The sequence below is a fragment of the Lactuca sativa genome, chromosome 3 (assembly GCF_002870075.4).
Source record: "Lactuca sativa cultivar Salinas chromosome 3, Lsat_Salinas_v11, whole genome shotgun sequence".
NCBI lineage: Eukaryota > Viridiplantae > Streptophyta > Magnoliopsida > Asterales > Asteraceae > Lactuca > Lactuca sativa.
In genome coordinates, this window is record NC_056625.2 from 245988562 (window position 1) to 246007492 (window position 18931).

At 33.3% G+C, this 18931-nt stretch overlaps 1 protein-coding gene across 1 annotated transcript; it reads right to left on the reverse strand.

Annotated features, from left to right (window-relative positions):
* Nucleotides 1–5000: 5000 nt before the first annotated feature.
* LOC111883503 (calcium-dependent protein kinase 7) lies at nt 5001–12637 on the reverse strand. Its single transcript, XM_023879816.3, has 9 exons — nt 12303–12637; nt 11134–11667; nt 10235–10358; nt 9989–10132; nt 9161–9313; nt 8476–8591; nt 8191–8358; nt 6799–7032; nt 5001–5523 (listed from the first exon to the last, which is right to left on the reverse strand). Exons 2-9 carry the CDS (start codon nt 11638–11640, stop codon nt 5374–5376), a joined length of 1596 nt encoding a protein of 531 aa, XP_023735584.1. The 5' UTR covers nt 11641–11667; nt 12303–12637; the 3' UTR covers nt 5001–5373.
* Between the last annotated feature and the right edge of the window lie 6294 nt (nt 12638–18931).

Below are 18931 nucleotides of genomic sequence, written 5' to 3' on the forward strand. Positions count from 1 at the left end.
GACATCGAGTGAAAAAGTAAGGTTTATAACATTCATCAAATGTGGAAAGTTGTGATGTCTTGGATAAGACAAAGCCAACTAGGACCAAAGTTATGAAGTGTTTTGTCTTGATAAAAGCTACACTAACTCTTGAATATTTATTTGTCAAGAAATGTTTTGACAAGAGAATCTTATATGTCAAGGAGTCAGTGGGAGTCTTAATGGTCTTGAAAGGTTTCAAGAACAAATCAAATAAACCTTATCGATCATCACTAGCACACGAGTTGAGGTTTACAACCTATCGTGTTGGCATCATTTTGTTTCTGTGCCAATCCAATCGAGTTAATTATGCATGTGAGTTCTATGAGTTCTCATTTTGAACGCATAAAAGGTAAAGCGCCTTAATCAATGAAAGGTACATTGATAGGGAAGGGTGAGTTGCTTAACTACTTAGAAGACATGGTGGGTAGCTGTGCTACCATAAGGCAAGAAATCAAGATTAAGAAAGTTCGGTCCACATGAGTTTGAATTTGTCGTAAACTTTAGTTTTAACAAATTCACATGGATAGGAACACATACACCGTTTAAATCTAAGTGTCATAAGATTTCCTCCTTCATGAAAATGATTGTGAGGAAATGCTTTCACTAAGAAAGATTTTAAAAGGATAGTGATTGTAAAATTGCATTCTCGAATTCGATTATGGTTACAGTATCCCTTTCCATAATTTGAATTGTGAGGTTTGGCAATTGTTTACACACACATATGAACTATCTAAGGCAAAGGTGTATAAGTTCAAGAAGCCTTGATAAAAGATTATCAAAGTACTAAGTATTAGAAACATGAACTTAAGAAATTCAATAAGCATTGTTTTTCTGAAAGTTAAGATGTTTATGAATACATGTCGAAGCTAGTGGGAGCATAAGTGTTATGCTTATAATAATCATCATGATAGTGGGAGCATAAATGTTATGATTGTATGATTATTAAGGAAAGTATTGCAAGTTGGCAATATTAATTATAGAAAACAAGAGTTATACCTTGCAAAGTAGTAAGGGTTATAAAGTTGTTTTGCTATAATTAAGGGAGAGAATATTATGCTTCATTTCAAATCTAAAGGCTTAGGCTGAGAAATGTTAACAAATTTAGTCAAAGGTACATAGTGTGTTCTTAAAATTTCGATTATAATTACGGCATTCCTCTTCACAATTCGAATTTTGAGAACATAGAAAATAAAACATTATGCGTCGTGTCCCATACGCTTCGGGTATAGGATTGATTGCAAATGCTTTAATGTTTGACCATTCTAAAAATTTTCAAATGTCTAGCGCATTTAGAGGGAAAAGGGACTAGAATTGGTTTTGACTAAAACAATTAAACAACTATCAAAGGACAATCCAAAGTTCGACGAGGATTGGTCGCTTGTGAGTAGTTGGAAGTATAGTATTGGAAAATATGGAAATGTTTCCATATTGGATGGACCATATCGACATTATTATGAATAGATAAGATTCTATTAAGAATAAGGTGTCATATGGAAAATATGGAAATGTATCCATATTGGGAATTGAATATTGAAAAATCTATGACTAGATTAGAAACCTTTATGCAAAAGGATGTTCAAAGGAATGTACTTTGAGTGAGAGACATCATATCTAAGGAATTGTCTTGTAACAATCTCCGATAGAGGACTTTGTAATATCATTGGCAATAGTCTTTGTGACTTTGGTGCAGTGACATTACGAAAGGATAAGTTGCATAGAATGCTAGAATCTAGCATATTCTATAAGTAGCAAGAATTTGATATTCTTTAACTTATGGAAAAAGGATTTGGAGTTGTGAAATGAGAATGATTGGAAATGTGTTCAATGTGATCTATTTCACAAAGTAAGAACCATAGGTAAACATTGTGTGCATGCTAGGAGCATGGGACAAGTGTTGTAATTCAAGTAAGAAGTTGATTACCCGAAACGACAAATAATGAGTAATCAATATGGTGATAAATAAAAGGCGTTTTATTTATACTCAAAGGTTTGAGGCCATATGGGATTAGTATTATTCTTGTGTTTCACATTTGCATGTTTTGACTTCCAAAGTAATTGAGTTTATTAAGAATAATCGAATTATTCAAACGGGCCACAGTCGTTCATATGTTGGAAGTAGATATGAATGAAGACTGTCGTGAATTGGTGTGTGGATTGTCTAAAGAGCATTGGACATAAGCAAATGTTTGCTGCAACGTTCATGAGTGCTTATGAATATGAATTTGAGCATTGGATCAAACCCACGCTCACTTGGATCACTCCATGAATTGTATCACGAGTGATTGGTGAGACGATAACATCTTATATTCTTGAAACCGAGATGTGTGAGTTGTATCTTGCAAATCGGTTGCACATTGATAATATGTAAACGCACTAGTAACTTGGTGTTATAAAACATATTGTTGTGTGTGATTCGGTGAGTGAGTGCAAGCAAGCATTGTATCAAAGTTTATCCGTTCCTTTTATTCAAAGTAGGATAAAAGCGATATCTTTGGGCCCCTCGATGATTTTGTGATGACAAACGTAAATGCTCGGCCGGGCTAGGGCTAATTTGATTTGTTCAATTAGTCAGTAGTCATAATTCGGAATCGAGATATAGTACAAAGAGAATGATTTGAAATCATATCTCATATGATATCTAGAATGGAGGGATATATGATCCCTTATCTAAGGACACGTGTATCTGATAGGATCAGAGTTGACAGTGGCTTTGGAAAGCTACGATTGCAGATCAGGATCTGAAGTCATACGCAGAATAGTTGTTAGACTTATCCAAGTGGGAGACTGTTGGATTAGTGTCTAAGTCCATAACTATTTTGGTATGTACTTGACCCGATGGTGCATGGTCCTTTTGGGTTGCCTTCACCAAAGCAACTTGAGTGGAGAAATAAATAAAGAGAGAGGTTATTATGATTTATTAATATGTTATAAGAATAATATATTAAAGGAGAAATCATATTTGTTTAATTAATATTGGTCAATAATTAATTAAGAATTAATTTTGTGATCAAGTGTAATTAATTAAACTAGAGGTGTTGAATTGTAATTATGTGATAGTTACAAAATAAGGTAAGGATTATCTTATTAATAGGTTGGATGAATTTAAGGTGATAAGGCCTTAGAATTCGACTAGGATAAGGGTTTTCAAGGCTTATCTTATGGTTACTTGGTGGGCAAGCAACTAGATAAGGATAAGGACTAAAACCCTAATCTCTACACCTATATAAAGACCCCCCAAGGCTCATGAATTCGTCCATGCCTTCCCAAGAGGTCCTAGAAACGAATTCAATACCTCCCCTCTCTCCTTATACCTTCTCCATTTGCTCTTGGTGTTTGTAAGCCATTAGAGGAGTGACACTTGTGACTCTAAGCCTTCCAAAGTCAATTTAAGGAGGAATTGGGATTGTTATTGCTACATAACAATCAAGGTAATATCATAAACCTAATTATATGTTAATATCGATTTCCATATGCTAGAATTAGGGTTTATAGTCTTGGATTCAAAGCATGTACAATAGAGAAACCTAGATCCAAGCATTAGGGTTTGTATGAGCACATAGGATGTCTTATGACCAAAACCCATCAATAATGTGCTTTATATAGGACATAACCTTTGGGATTAGGGTTTTTCTCGCCCAGACCAGACTCGTCGAGTCCACTCGCTGGCTCACCGAGTCGGTCACTTACTCAATGACCCGGATCCCGCTCCGACTCGTCGAGTTCCTCCCTGGACTCGATGAGTTGACTCTTGACTTAGAGCTTAACCTTTCTTTTCTTGGTCTTCCTGATTCTGGGTGTTACACCTACATCCTTGAATCTGATGAAACAGAAGCGGAAGGGAAGAGAAGATGATGGTGAAGATGTTGAAGATGACTGCATTGAAGAAGAACGAAAAAGGAGCAAGAAATACAAAGGGGACGAAGAGAACGGTGGGAGCAGGAGGGACGTAGACAGAGACTGTGACCATGGTTGTAATCGTAGCCGTGAGGAAAGGTCTTCCCGGTCGGAACGTCACATAAGTAGTGGTAGAGATGGAGAGAGAGAGAGAGAGAGAGAGAGAGAGAGAGATGTCGAGAGTGACAGATCCTCTTTGGTCTTCGAAGACGAACCATTCTTGGTGTCGGATTCGTCGCCTGTCTTCTCCAAGTACTCGTACTCATCGAAGCCCATTATCTCGCTTGTAGTCGTTCCTTAAGTCCTAGATTAGGGCTTTGGAGGATCGAATTCGATCGGTGAAGCTAGTGTGGATTCTTGGACAGAGATGATGGGTACGAAAGTGTGAACCCTAGCTTCTGCAGTCTACTACATATTTCTTATCTTTAAGTCTCCTACTCTCTCTTGATGAATACATTTAGAATGTGTATTTATTTATGAATAACATTATATTCATATGTGAATAGCAGTGCATTCATGTGTGAATGAATGTATTTATTTATGATTAGAGGTATTCAATTATTCATTTGTGAATAGCAGGGTACTCAATTGTTAATAGCAGTGTATTCATTTGTGAATAGCAATGTAATCATGTGTTAATGAGTGTAGTTATTTATGATTACAAATATTCTTTTTTATTTTCAGTTGATTAGATTAAAAAAAGGAATTTGATTACTTGTAAATTGATATGTATTCATTTGTAACTAAAGGGAGCCTAAATTGTTATATATCAGTAACTATTAAAAATTAAAATCACAAGTTAATAATTAAAAGAAAAATCAAATATACTCCTACCTTTTAATCCTACTAATATTACTACTCATTACATCAAGACAAATGTCATACCTTTTAATCCTACTAATTTTCCAACATGATCAACTGGTAAACAAACATATTATAGAAGTGTACTATGAATTTAAGCAACAAAAAAAATGTTGAGCACACTAAACAAACCCATAAACAACACTCATTATTTCGTTACAACTTTATTATCTTTAAAAATTATGTTATAGGAATGTATTAAGAATTTAAGTACAAGAAAACCGTTAAGAACACTAATGTATTGTTTGTATTTTAATAAGTAAATGATCTGCAGTCTGTGGACCACATTTGTATACATCAGCAAAAGAAAAGGTGAACCAAGCATGTGCAGATATAAAAAATACATATCAACTATAATCTCAAATCAATCAAGATCTCCTATACACATCAATGAAGTTATCGTCATGGTAGATACTCTTAACATATACTTCAATTCACCAAATCTCCACGCTTTTGGTAAATCACAAAAGGTCTTTGTATGCGGATTTGTATTTCCTCGAGTTGTTCAAATGCAAAATCTCTATTGAAGTTTTGCATTCGTGTAAAATTAGCTTCTTTTTTGTTAGATAAATGTTACCATTTTATTTATTCATCTTCTCACTCATTGGCTAATTGTAATGAGCCATCTTTTACCAATTTCAAACTAAGATTATTAAAACGTTCTCTTGAATATTGCCTTGAGGCTTTTCTCCAATCTGTGCCAGCTTTCATCATAGCAGCAAACTCATCATAACTGATGCGTCCATCCTGATGCATTAAAAAAAAAAGATTAGACAAATTTATCAAAAAAAATTAGAAGCAGAAAAAGATGGGGATAGATAGGTGATTTTACATGTGTTTTGAGTGACATTCCGGGGTGTTAAGTAATAGAGTAAATTACACGAATGGTCCCTATGGTTTGGGGTAATTTGCACATTTGGTCCCTAATTTATTTTTTTTTAACTCGAAAGGTCTCTATTGTTAGTTTTTGTTGCGCGTTTGGTCCCTGTCTTGCCTAAAAAAGACTATTTTGCCCTTGATTTTTTAATTTATTTAAATAAACACACCCCCAATCCCACTTTCACATCACCTTACTATACCTTATCGACCCCATCTTATTTAAATAAATTAAAATATCAATGGCAAAGTAGTCTTTTTAGGTAAGACACGGACCAAGCACGCAACAAAAACAAACTGTAGAAATCTTCCGAGTTAAAAGAATAAGTTAGGGACCAAACGTAAAAATTACCCCAAACCATAGGGACCATTCGTGTAATTTACTCTAAGTAATTAAAAAAAAACATTTGGTTAAAGATGGGGATAGGTTGGTAATTTTACACTTATCTCGATAATCAGTTTTCTTACAACTTTTTGTATGCTTGTCCAAATCATAAATAATTAGATCCGATTATTTTACTTGTAAATCATAAAGAAATAACTATAACTATACATAATAAGATCGTTAATAATTGGAAATATATACTTAATATTATCGATTTATTTCAACAAAAAAATTTTCATATACAACAAATATTAATCTTTTACTAAATGTTTTACCACTTTCTCATCTAAATTATCATCTCTCTCTCATAAATGTTTAATAAGTGTATTATGAAGTTCACAATAAGCATCTTTATAAAACACATAATGGTAATTATTTTTGCTTAATAGTAGTTAATGTTGTAATATATTTATTTTTAATCATTATTATAGCTTAGTTAATTTCTTTTTGTTGGTTATGCATCTTTTAACACATTATATATGTTTTCTTAATTATTTAACAAAAGTTAATTTAAAGATCATGCTTATGAACAACAATTACCAATTAAGTATTAAAAAATAAATTAATACCCATATTCGAAAATGAACGCATTTTAAAGATCACAAGGAGATTTTATAGTTTATACAAATATCTTGTGTAAAACACTTTCGACCCTTTATTCACAAGTATCTAACAAACTAAGTGAGTAAATCCAAAAGGGTAAAGTAGTCATTCCACCATATAAAATTGATAAAGTGGGTGATTTGATTTGGGGAACTAACCTTATCTGTGTCAACATCATGCATTATCGCATTGATTACTCCTTCAGTATCTTGAACATTTTCATCATCACTCAATGCATGACGCAATTCTTCAAACTCTATATAACCATTTTGATTTTTATCAAAGAAAGAAAAAGCTTTGTGTAAGTGTTCATCATTTGCCATTCTTTTTAGATGAACATTCACAGCTACAAACTCTCCATAATTTAGGGCTCCATCTCCATCAACATCAACCTGTGAAATTATAAAAATATTGGAAGTGTTGTTATCAATAAATGATGTTTAAAAGATATTTGTAAAAAATTTAGAACTTAATGGGAAAAGCCTCATTTCCTACATTTTTCTATTAAGTCGTTCTTTATTCATGATCCATAAAGACAAGGGTTAATCTCATAAAAAAAAAACGTTATATTTTGTGGTTTTTCCGGATTAAACCTCAACTTTATTTTTTTCCTGAAAAATACCTTGCATTTTTTCAATTTTTTCGATCTGGCCCTTTTAGTCTTTTTTTTTCCGAAAAAACTTGTGAACTCTGAGGGTTTTTTTGGGGAAAAAACTTATAAAGTTGAGGGTTATTTTGGAAACAGATAGAAGGTTGAGGGCTTTTTTTGGAAAAAAAAAAAAAGACAAAGTTCAGGGTTTCTTCTGAAAAAAAAATGAAATATACAAGGTCCTTTGCAGAATAAAAATAAAATTGAGGTTTAATCCAAAAAAAAACACAAAATATAAGGTCTTGTATAAGATTAACCCTAAAGTCAAAACAAAACAAACATGCTGTCTGTATAAAATATGTTTAAAAAATATTTGAGAGAATGATGACAAACAAGGGTAAATTTGTAAATAGTTAGGACTTAATGGGGAAAACCTCTTTTCCCTTACTTTTCTACTAAGTCGTTTTGTTTTTTTTTTGTTTTTTGTTTTTTTTTTTTTTTTTGCATCAAGTCAACAAGAAACACTCATATAACATACCACATTAAAAAGTAGGAAATCTCCGATAAAGTCCTAATATTTTAAGACAGTATACGCTTTAATCCCAACTTTTTATTTTTTGAACAAAAAAATCCCGATTATTTTATATTTTGTCCAAATTAACGAAACAATCCTTATTTTTTTTCAACAAAAAACGACAGATTATCGTATAAAATTAGACAAATGTTGGGATTAAACTGTAAACTGACCCAAAATACTGGGACTTTATCAAAGCTTTCCCTTAAAAAGTATGTCCCTATTAAGTCCATTAAGTAAAAAAAATAACAACACTTTAGTCATAATGCTAATAGGATATGTAAGCATTTTCTTTATTTAAATTTGTTCAACAAAAAATCTTGTTGCATGACATGTGGAAAACTATATGTGTAAGAATTAATCGATAGTTATATAATAAAAACTCACGGATTCCATTAATATTTGAAGATCTTCATCATTCATTAGTTGACCAAGTTTGAATAAACCATTTCTAAGTTCTTCAAGATTTATCTTCCCTTTCTTTCCAATATCCATCATATCAAATGTCTCCTTTATGTCAGCCACTTCAACAACCGATAAATGTTCGGCTATCACCTGCATATGTATATACATCATATTACATTCAATATATTTAATAATAAAAAAAATATGTGAATATAAAGTATACATGACATGGATTTTATGTAAATAAAGTAGATCATGAAATCTTACTCTCAAAGCACGTTTCTTGAGCTTGTTCATCACCGAAAACTGTTTAAGCCTTGACCTCACAACCTCTCCCAATGAGACATTTGGAGCCGATTTTGCATTGAATAACCATGGGTGTTCTGAAATCACAATGTGAAAGCGATAACTATAAGAGAAAATGACAGAAAAACCCTTAAGTTTGTAAGTTTTTTTTTTCAATTTTACCCTTTTTGCAAATTTATCAGGTAAAACTGAACATTTCTGCAAAACTTAAGGGCTTTAATGAACCATAAAACAAAACTTAAGGGCTTTTATGAAACAGAAAAAAGGGGTAAAACCGAACATTTCTGCCAAATGTAAGGGCTTTCACAAACCAAGGGGGTAAAATTGTAAAAAAAAAAAAAAAAAAGTTGCAAAATTCCGGTTTTAATGAACTTAAAATCCGCAAAAGGGTGAAACCGACAAAAACTTGTAAACTTAAGGGTTTTTATGTCATTATCCCTAGCTATAATTAACTCCATATTTCTTTAAAAATATTTGAGAAAAAGTTTTGGAGAAAATTAGGACTTCATGTGGAAAGCCTTTCTTTTTCATCTTTTCTCTATTAAGCTATTCTTTCTGTATTAAGTGATAAAGGAGAATCCATATATAGGTTAGTGGATTAAGTCATGTCCCCATTAAGTCAAATTAGTGAAAAAGGAAAAATTACCAAGAACTTGTTGAGCTGTAAGGCGAAGCTTTGGATCAGGATTAAGCATTTTCTTGACAAGATCTTTGGCATTTTCAGAAACTTTAGGCCATGGATCTCTCTTGAAATCGATTACTGATTTAATAATTGCTTCAGCTACTCCTTGTTCAGTTTCTGAGGAGAAAATATAAGTGAATTTTACAATATTAGAATCATTTATGTGTAAGCACTTTTGCATGAAGGAAGTATTTGGTTTGCAGAATGAAGGAATTTGAATCGATTAAAGGAATTGGAATATGTTGGTTGGCAAGAAACGGAATGGAATTGGTGAGAGAGGTGAGAGGGATTACTTGTAAAAGTCTAAAGGGCATTTTGGGTATTTTTAGCAAGGAAGAAATGATGGGAATTGGATTCCATGGATGAAATGTTGATATCCACTGGTCAAAGAATTTTGGTAATTCCAATATAATTCAAAGAATTGGAATGGAATTGACAATTCCACTCCAGCCAAATCCCAAGGAATTCACAATCTCCAAAAAAAAAATTGTAATCTTTGATATGTTGGTTGGCAGGAAACGAAATGGAATTGGTGAGAGGTGAGAAAGGGATTACTTGTAAAATTCTAGCATTCAAAAGGGTATTTTGGGTATTTTAAGAAAGGAAGAAATTATGGGAATTGAATTCCATGTATTGACACAAAAGGGTATTTTGGTAATTTCGGTATAATTCGAAGGATTGGAATGGAATTGAATTCCATTCCATCCAAATCCCAAGGAATTCACAATCTTCAAAAATAATAATAATAATAATAAAATAAAACTTGTAAAATGCAAAAATAGAGAACCACACCTGCCCAAAAAGGTGGGACCCCACAAAGCAAAATGTACAAAATTACCCCTGCACTCCATACATCAACTTCAGGGCCATAATTTCGTTTTAGAACTTCTGGAGCCATATACCATGGACTCCCAACTATCTCTTTAAAAACCTCACCTGATAAAAAAAAAAAAAGATCTTTAGAAAAAAAATTCATAATTCATAAAGTATATATGAAATATTGAAACAATTTCCAATTTAATCATAAATATTAAATACCTGGTTTAAAGAAGATCGATAGCCCAAAATCAATGGTTTTTAGAGCAGCAGTTTCTTTCTTATTTGCAAAAAGAAAATTCTCGGGTTTAAGATCTCGATGCATCACTCCATGCATGTGACATATCTAATAAATGAATAGGAATTGAAGTCAATGGAGAGTAATAAGATTGATTGTGTTTCATAGGAATGGAATCAGTTATTCCATTCCATGATCGGATGTTTGGTTGGTAATTTGTATGTAGGAATGCAATGAATTTTTGTATAACTTTTTTTTTTATGTTATATGTAGATGCAATGTGTGGGTTTATTTCTAGTATAGAAATTATTTTATTGTTAATGATGAAATTTTTATTTGTGACATTAAAAAATGAAACATAATGAAAGGTTGTTGTAATAAGACTCTTATGAAAAACATATTTTTAAGTTACTTTTAGAAAAATTATAATTGTATTGAAATCATGATTTTTTTTATTTATAAAATGACTCTTGTCATTAAGAATTACATAAATAAAAAATGGGCATGTTGCAACATTGAGAAAACCAAACACTACAGGTGCGTTTGGTTGTGGAAAACTAATTTCATTTTTATAGAAAATGTTTTTACAAAATTAAATTGAGTTTTCATTTTCACTTTTCAATTAAAATAACACGTTAGTGGAGTTTTCATTTTCCATTTTAAAATTTTAGACAACTTTAAAAAACCCTAAAAAAAATCACTTTCCTAGCATACATACAATTAGGAAACCCTAAAAAGCTTTCATTTTCTTGGAAAAAAAAAAAACTTTAAACCCTGAATCAACCAAACAGGTTTTCAATATTTCCATTTTCATGTCAAAATTTTCAAAAAAGTAGGACATTTAGACGCTATAAATTATAATAAACAAATAATTTTTATTTACCTGAACAACTTCCACAATTGTCCTCATAATAGCAGCTGCAGCTCTTTCAGTATAATGTCCTCTTGCCACAATCCTATCAAACAACTCTCCACCTTCACACAACTCCATCACTATATGCACTGCATTATCATCCTCATAAGTGTCTTTTAATGTCACAATATTCGAATGTTTTGGCAATTTCTTCATTATCTCAACTTCCCTTTTCACATCCTCAATATCTATCGATGTTTTAAGCTTCTTTTTTGATATCGATTTGCACGCGAATTTTTCACCCGTTTCTACATCCGTACACAAATATGTTGTTCCGAATTCGCCCCTTCCTAACTCACGTCCGAGATTGTAATTTTGTGAAATGTTATGCCCTGTTGCGTCTTTTAAGACTTGAAATTTGATCCCGTTTTCGGCTTGTGGTTTAATGCTATAAGATTCTGAGAACGCGTTTGGTTTGTTGTTTTTCTTTTTCTTCACGTTTTTGTTCTTATTTGAGGTGATGCAACAATTTCCCATGATTTGAATGACAAAATCTTGAATTTTCTGTAAATTGAAGTGTTGATTAGATAAAAAAAAGTGGGACCCAAATCACAAAAACTCTATTTTTTCAAAAAAATCTTGAATTTTCTGTAAATTGAAGTTACAGAATTTCAAGATTTTATCATTTGAATTGAAGATGCTAAATTAAGAAAAGACACCAAAGAAATCTTGACATTTTCTGTTAGATAATTCAAAATGATAAAATCTTGAAATTCTGTAACTTGAAATCATAATTACTAATTAAACAAAAACGTAAAACCCAGTTCACGAAATAAGAACTCAGCAAGATAGATTTTACTTTTTTTAATAATCTTTCCCATAATACAGTTGATAAAGGTTTTTTTTTTTCAAGTCCAGGGACGAAATGTGTAGATTTAGTGAAAAAATTAAAAAGAAAAAACTATGATCTGTAAATTCTGTAAATCGAAAATCAAATCTAAACAATAAATGTAATCAGATCACAGAAATTCTCATCTTTTTCATGCTATATCAATGGCAGGACTTAATTTCAAAAATTCAAACTACAGAACTCGTATATGAAGATGTTAATTAAAATCAAGAAAAACATTAGTTAAAAACAGGGTGAAAAATAACAATTTAATCAAAGATGAAGTTACAGAACAAAAACAGCATAATACCTCTGACACGAATCTTCCGAATTGGGTTTTACAAAAGCTTGTTGAAATTGAAATGTGTTAATAAAAAGGGGAAAATGAGGTGAGCAAAAAGTCAAAATGTTAATAAATGGAGGGGTTGTTGGTGGGTTTGTTTTGATAGGTGTTGGATGAATACGCCATGGATTACGATTACATAAGGAGGTTGAGGGAAACAGAGTCAACAATCCCATTTGCAGAGACTTTTCTCTTTCCAATCTTACTTTCCTCCTTGTTGTCTCTTTCCAGATGCTCTGAATTTTTAGGTTTTGACTTATGAAAGAATGGGCCGTGAGACACGGGTTATTAGTTTATGATGGAAATTGGAAACGCCGGGAATTTCGAGTGTGCACGCAAGTTCGTCTCCTTCCAAGCAAATTAGGAAAAGGGTTTAAATTTTGAAAAATTTTAATAGATATTATCATTTTTAACCATTTAGATATTTATTTTATATTTTTAGAAAACCCTACATATTATTTTTCAATGCTCCAAAAAAAAAACTATTATGTTATTTTTGTATACAATAAAATCATTTTATTTTTTGATCATGTCTAAAGTAATGTTTCGTAACTTAGCATTTATGACTTCAGAAAAACCAACATGTTATCTTCTTACGTGCGAAAAAGGGATAATGACTTAAAAGAGGAATATATTTTTCGATTTGTACACATTTGGTCACTAAGTTTATTTTTTGTTCATATTTACCCCTTCAACTTGTTAAATTATACATATTCAATCCTTATGACCGGTTATTCCAAATTAACCGGTAAAAATATCTTAATATGATAATATATTTCTCATTTTGTACACATTTAATCCTTAATATTTTTATACACATTTAGTCCTTAATTTTTTTTATTGCAAAATAATTTATTTTGGTTTTTGTACTCATTCAATACTTATGAATTTTTCTTTAAGTTTTTCTCACAACATCTTACATGGAACAATTGTAACACCCAATTTTCAAAACAATTTTTAAATTTTCCAAAAACATACTCCCATTCATAAATATTATAAAATGTCATTGTATCATATAACAACCATAGAAACACAACCCAAGATCATAATACATAAAAACTCCTCGTGTGTGTATTGATCATGTCGGCGCCTTCCAGCGATCCTCGCTGGTACCTGAAACACATAACACAACACTGTAAGCATAAATGCTTAGTGAGTTCCCCATAATACCACATATAACACATATTAGCCACTCGAGGCTATAACTCTGTGGACCCTCTGGTCCTAACTCTGTGAACCTTCCGGTTCTAACTCTGTAAACTCTGGAACATACACAGCATAAATCACATAGAAATAATGCAGTGTATCATAATCACATAAATAGCATACAAGATACTCTGTCACATAACTCTGATTACCACTCTAGGTAAAGTATTGTGAGAAGACTCACCTCGGGTATCTCGGAAAATCTCGCACTCGGACACACTGATCTAAACACATAACAACACTCTCAAATAAATAATGGCTCTCAAAGGCTAGATTAAATCCACTCTACAATTCCACATAAGGGTAAAAGACCATTTTACCCCTCCCTGACCCTAAAAGTCCAAAGGTTGACCAAAACCCTAAAAGTCAACGGAAGTCAACTGAAGGCAGTACGTGGCGCGTACCTTCTCTGTACACGGGGCGTACGTTGGCGAGTCACAAACGGGGTCTCAACCCCTTACGCTGCGCGTACTGAGAGTTACGCCCAACGTAAGTCTCAGTTTCAGCCTTTCCTTGGTTTTTGGTCTTAAACGGTTAAGACACTCATTCAACTTCCAGATCTGACTCTTTCTAGACCTCTTATCCCAAAAAGTTGGAACCTTTAAGCCTTTGCATGGCTATAAAGGTCCCTACACCCTCTAACACTTTTCCTTCCTCCTCAAAAAGTCTAGATCTCATGCATGGCTCAATATCCACGTCCAAGATTGCATTTTTATGAACATACAACTCTTATAGTCCCGAAATATGATAGATATAGGCCAATGGAGACCATTTGCTCATAAAGTCTCCATCTTGGGACTAAAAACCCTAAAAATTGGTCCAAGAAGCACACCACACAAATGACAAGTCAAGATTTGAGCTTTTTACCTCAGGAAGAAGCTCCAACCTCTGAAAAGCTCGGATCTACTCTTGCCCACAGCTCCTAGCCTCCAAAATGGCCTCTTCTTCTCTTCCACCACCTTGAAATGACACTTTAAAGCTTAGAATACCAACACACTAGCTAGAAACGAAGGAGGACTTTCTATTAGGGTTTCACTCTATGAAATGGGGGTTGAGGTCAAGGCCATAACATCCCTTTTATAGAGCACAAGCCCCGAATTAGGGTTTACACCTGGGCTCGCTACGCCCAGCGTAACCCTGGGTACGCACAGCGTACTCTCAGTGCGCAAGTACGCGCAGCGTACTCTCAATACGCCCAGCGTACTCACAAGCCTAACAATTCATTTAAGGGGCTTAACTTGACAACTTCGGAAAAAGGAGAAGGGTTTAAGAGACATGAATTCGGGATGTTACAACAATCATTAACGAGGTGTTTTAGGCTTTTGATGCTTATGTCTATCGCGATCTCGACTACTTGGTTGCTTAGGTCATGTGTTTGAACGTAATAATTTTTTCATACTATCTCAGATTTTAACGATCGTTATATCTATGCATTTGTATTTTAGTCTACTACAACTTTCGTTTCATATTACTCCTGTTAAAAATTAATATATTTTTTAATTACGATCTTTATATCCATACGTTTTTTATGAATGCATGTATAGATGTTTTTTTTATAAAATTGTAAGTAAAAACATATTATATTTTAATGTGAGTAATCTTAACGACAGTTATAGCATACTTAAAAAAATGAACATGTAGACATAAAGATCGTTAAAATCAGATATCATATGAAGAAGTTACGACGTTCGGAATACAAAACCTAAGCCAAACCACAAGACCTATGCAACCAATCGGTTGAGGCTGCGATGGACATAAGTATCAACAGCCCCAAACACCTCATCAATCAAGGACGGACGCAGGATTTAGTAGTAAGTGTTACCGGTCCGTAGTAGGTGTTGTCGGTAAGTAGAAAAAAGAAAAAAATCAAAAAATTTACATTGCATATAGAAAAAGCAGGGGTTGTTGGTACCACTTCGGGCACCCAAAGAGAACCGTTCCTATCATCAATGATAGTCTGATGTTAAACGTCGTAAGAAAAACCATAAATAAATCATTCATAAGTACTGAATTTGTACAAAAACAAAAAATGACTTATTTTGAAAAAAAAATATATTAAGGACTAAATGTGTACAAAAATATTAAGGACTAAATATGTACAAAATGAAAAATATATTACCCTAATAAGTCATTTTTCCTAGCTAACCTGGAGTAACCGGTCATAAGGACTGAATGTGTATAGTTTAACAAGTTGAAGGGGTAAATGTGGACGAAAAAAAAACTCAGTAACTAAATGTGTACAAATCGAAAAATATATTAGCCTTTTAAGTCATTATCTCATGCGAAAAAACCATTATGTTATTTTTTTGTACAATAAAAACCCTTTTATTTTATGATTTTGTGCAATAAAACTTATTTCATGATTTTGTACAACAATAAATTATCTTCCATTTTATACCAAGTATTTTGTCTTTTGAGAAAAATATAATTGGTATAATTTTCATTGATGTGACATCCCCAATTTCACGGTCAGAAAAAACCGATTTGTTTATGCTTTGTTTTATAAAATCAGAGTAATCATTTGATTAAAAGAGTTGCGGAATTTGTTCCCAAAATAAAATATGATAAAATAAAAGTTATCAAAGCATTTCCTTAAAGAAATGTATTTTCATTAAATAACAAAATATCGGGATGTCATGTTCCGATACAGACCAAAAGCATAAACAGTACAATACAGACCTTACAATAGTTATTTGTAACTATTGATCTATAATCCAAAATCTCTCGTCAAGTCCACCAATTTATACTCTTGTACAATTACCTGTAATGCAAAGAAAACTGAGTGGGTCAGGCTTAGGAGCCTGGTGAGTATATAGGATTTTCAACCCACAATAATAAATTTATTATATTCAATTATCAAAAAAAAAATCAACCCAAATACCCATCCCCATAAATCCTTTATTTCTTAAGGGTTTACCCTAAGAACCAACTATCATTCATTCATTCATTCCTACGGATTTACCTAAGGAACTGGCACAAAGTCCATTTGCTACCAAGGTTTATACAACAGGCATTATGTCACATAGTCACCAGGGTTCATACAATCGGCACTACGTCTCATAGTCACCAAGGTTTACACAATAGGCACTACGTCTCATAATCACCTAGGTTTACTCAACAGGCACTACGTCTCATAGTCACCTAGGTTTACACAACAGGCATGAAGTCACATCGTCACCAAGGTTTATCAAATAGGAACGAAGTCGCATTGTCACCAAGGCTTACTCAATAGGCACGAAGTCGCATCGTCACCAACTATTCCATCTACCCATGTTCTACCGAATAATTTTGTAGACATAAATACACACAGTTTAAATCATTTAACATCTGTATAAAAACATCAATTCCAAGCCCATCTCAAATAGACAAATAATATATAACACATAGCGCGTATTTCATAGCTAATACTTTATATTTATGTGTTAGAAGAAAGTAAGTATACACTCACTTGATCAGAAGATGATCGGACAGCACTACGGCTTGTAGAAGTAGTATTCTTTGGTAGATCTGGAAGATCTTCACAAAAATTGGCTTCTCACGGGCAGAGCTTCGGCTCGGGAATTTCGCTTCTCGAGATCTTCGGGACTTGCTTCGGGTCTCGGGAATGATACCGGGGCTTCGGGGTATTTATTGCACGCAAAACGAGGTAAAAATACGAGAGAAAGGGAAGAATGGAGCACCAAAACTCGGTTGCACTCGACATCTATTTATAGGGGCTGAAACCCCGAATTACGCTGGGCGTAATCTTTAGTTACGCTGGGCATAACCTGGATAAGCTCGCTGACTCCCCCCCTCCCCCCCCCCCTTGGATAATATCAAAATTTATAATTAAATTTAATATTTTAATTATTTAATAAACTTCAAAAATTCATATCTTCCTCATACGAACTTCGTTTTCGACGTTCTTTATATCCACGCGTAGGTGAGACTACGCTCTACAACTTTCGTTTAGACTCCGTTGGCTAATTTTGAGTTTATTTTTATTATTTATTTTTAGTAGGCCGGGACAAGAAAACTCCGTTATATATTCATAACTTTTTCATTCGACGTCCGTTTTCATCTGTCTTTTCACCGTTGCACTACTATCAACAAGATCTTAGATTCTCATTTAGATTGTTTTGGATAAAAACTGCTCGATCTTAAATCGAGTATTCGGGCTGCATACCGCTAAGTCGAAACTTAGAAAAATCATAACTTCCTCATACGAACTCAGATTTGGACGTTCTTTTTATGAACACTCATGGTTTAATGAACTCTACGACTTTTGTTTAGATTGCTAAGGCTAAATACCGATCTAACATAAATTCACTTTTTACGTCATTCAGCGTCGTGTCGGTTCTGTCGCGAAACTTCGACAGGTCATAACTTCTTCGTTATAACTCGGATTTCAGCGTTCTTTATGTATACGGAATCCTTGTAACATATACTACAACTTAGTTAGGATTATTCCTTCAAAATAATCTTCCATCAAAAAGTCATTTTTGACGCTTATTGTCCTTAAATTGACTAGCCCTAATCTACGGGCGTTACAATTATCTCCCCCTTAGGATGATTACGTCCTGAAATCATCAACGAAATAGGATTTGTATACTGACTCCATACGTTATCTCTCCATCCTAAGTAATAACTGTGATGCTCAATCTTTCATCTGCTCTTCATACTATGTTGGACTTTCATTCGTAACCTTCAAGTTACAAAATAAATCCTTATTGTGGACTCCTTCTTCTTCTTAATATAAATACATTCCTTTATTTATTGCAACAGACCGATGGATCGTGTCCCGATGACCTCTCATCGTAGTTGGACTCAATTTGATATGACCACTAGGGTCGGAATAACAACCATCTTACTAGTCATTACCGAAACAATGGTAATGACATGCTTGAATAAAATGAAAACATTTACTAGCTTCTTGGTAACCTTGTGACTTTCCCTGATCCAAGTGCGATTCCTGTGCTTCCGGTAGTATAGATCTCTACTACTATTCACACCTACTCATACTCGTCCCAAGTATTGTCTCGCAATTAACCAAGTCACCATACATAAATCATATAATCATTCAACACATCAGATAACAAACCCAGGGTTTATATTATTTCTTGAAACTATTACACAAAAGTTAAAGTTCACCCTATATTATGCCTCTAACAGGCTATGCTTCTTGATACATACTTTATATATTAATATGAAGTCTTCATCTTTTAATCCTCCTATCGTTTTCTGCTTCGTGGAGGAGCATGTGGAATGCCCTTGGCTATGGCGGTGCATTTTTCTTTGGGCAGTCTCTAGAAATATGCCCTTCTTCGTTACATCCGTAGCACACCTTTTTGTTAGCTGCGCATTTGTTGGCGAAATGCCCTGTCTTCCCACATTTGTAGCAGGTCGTCTCC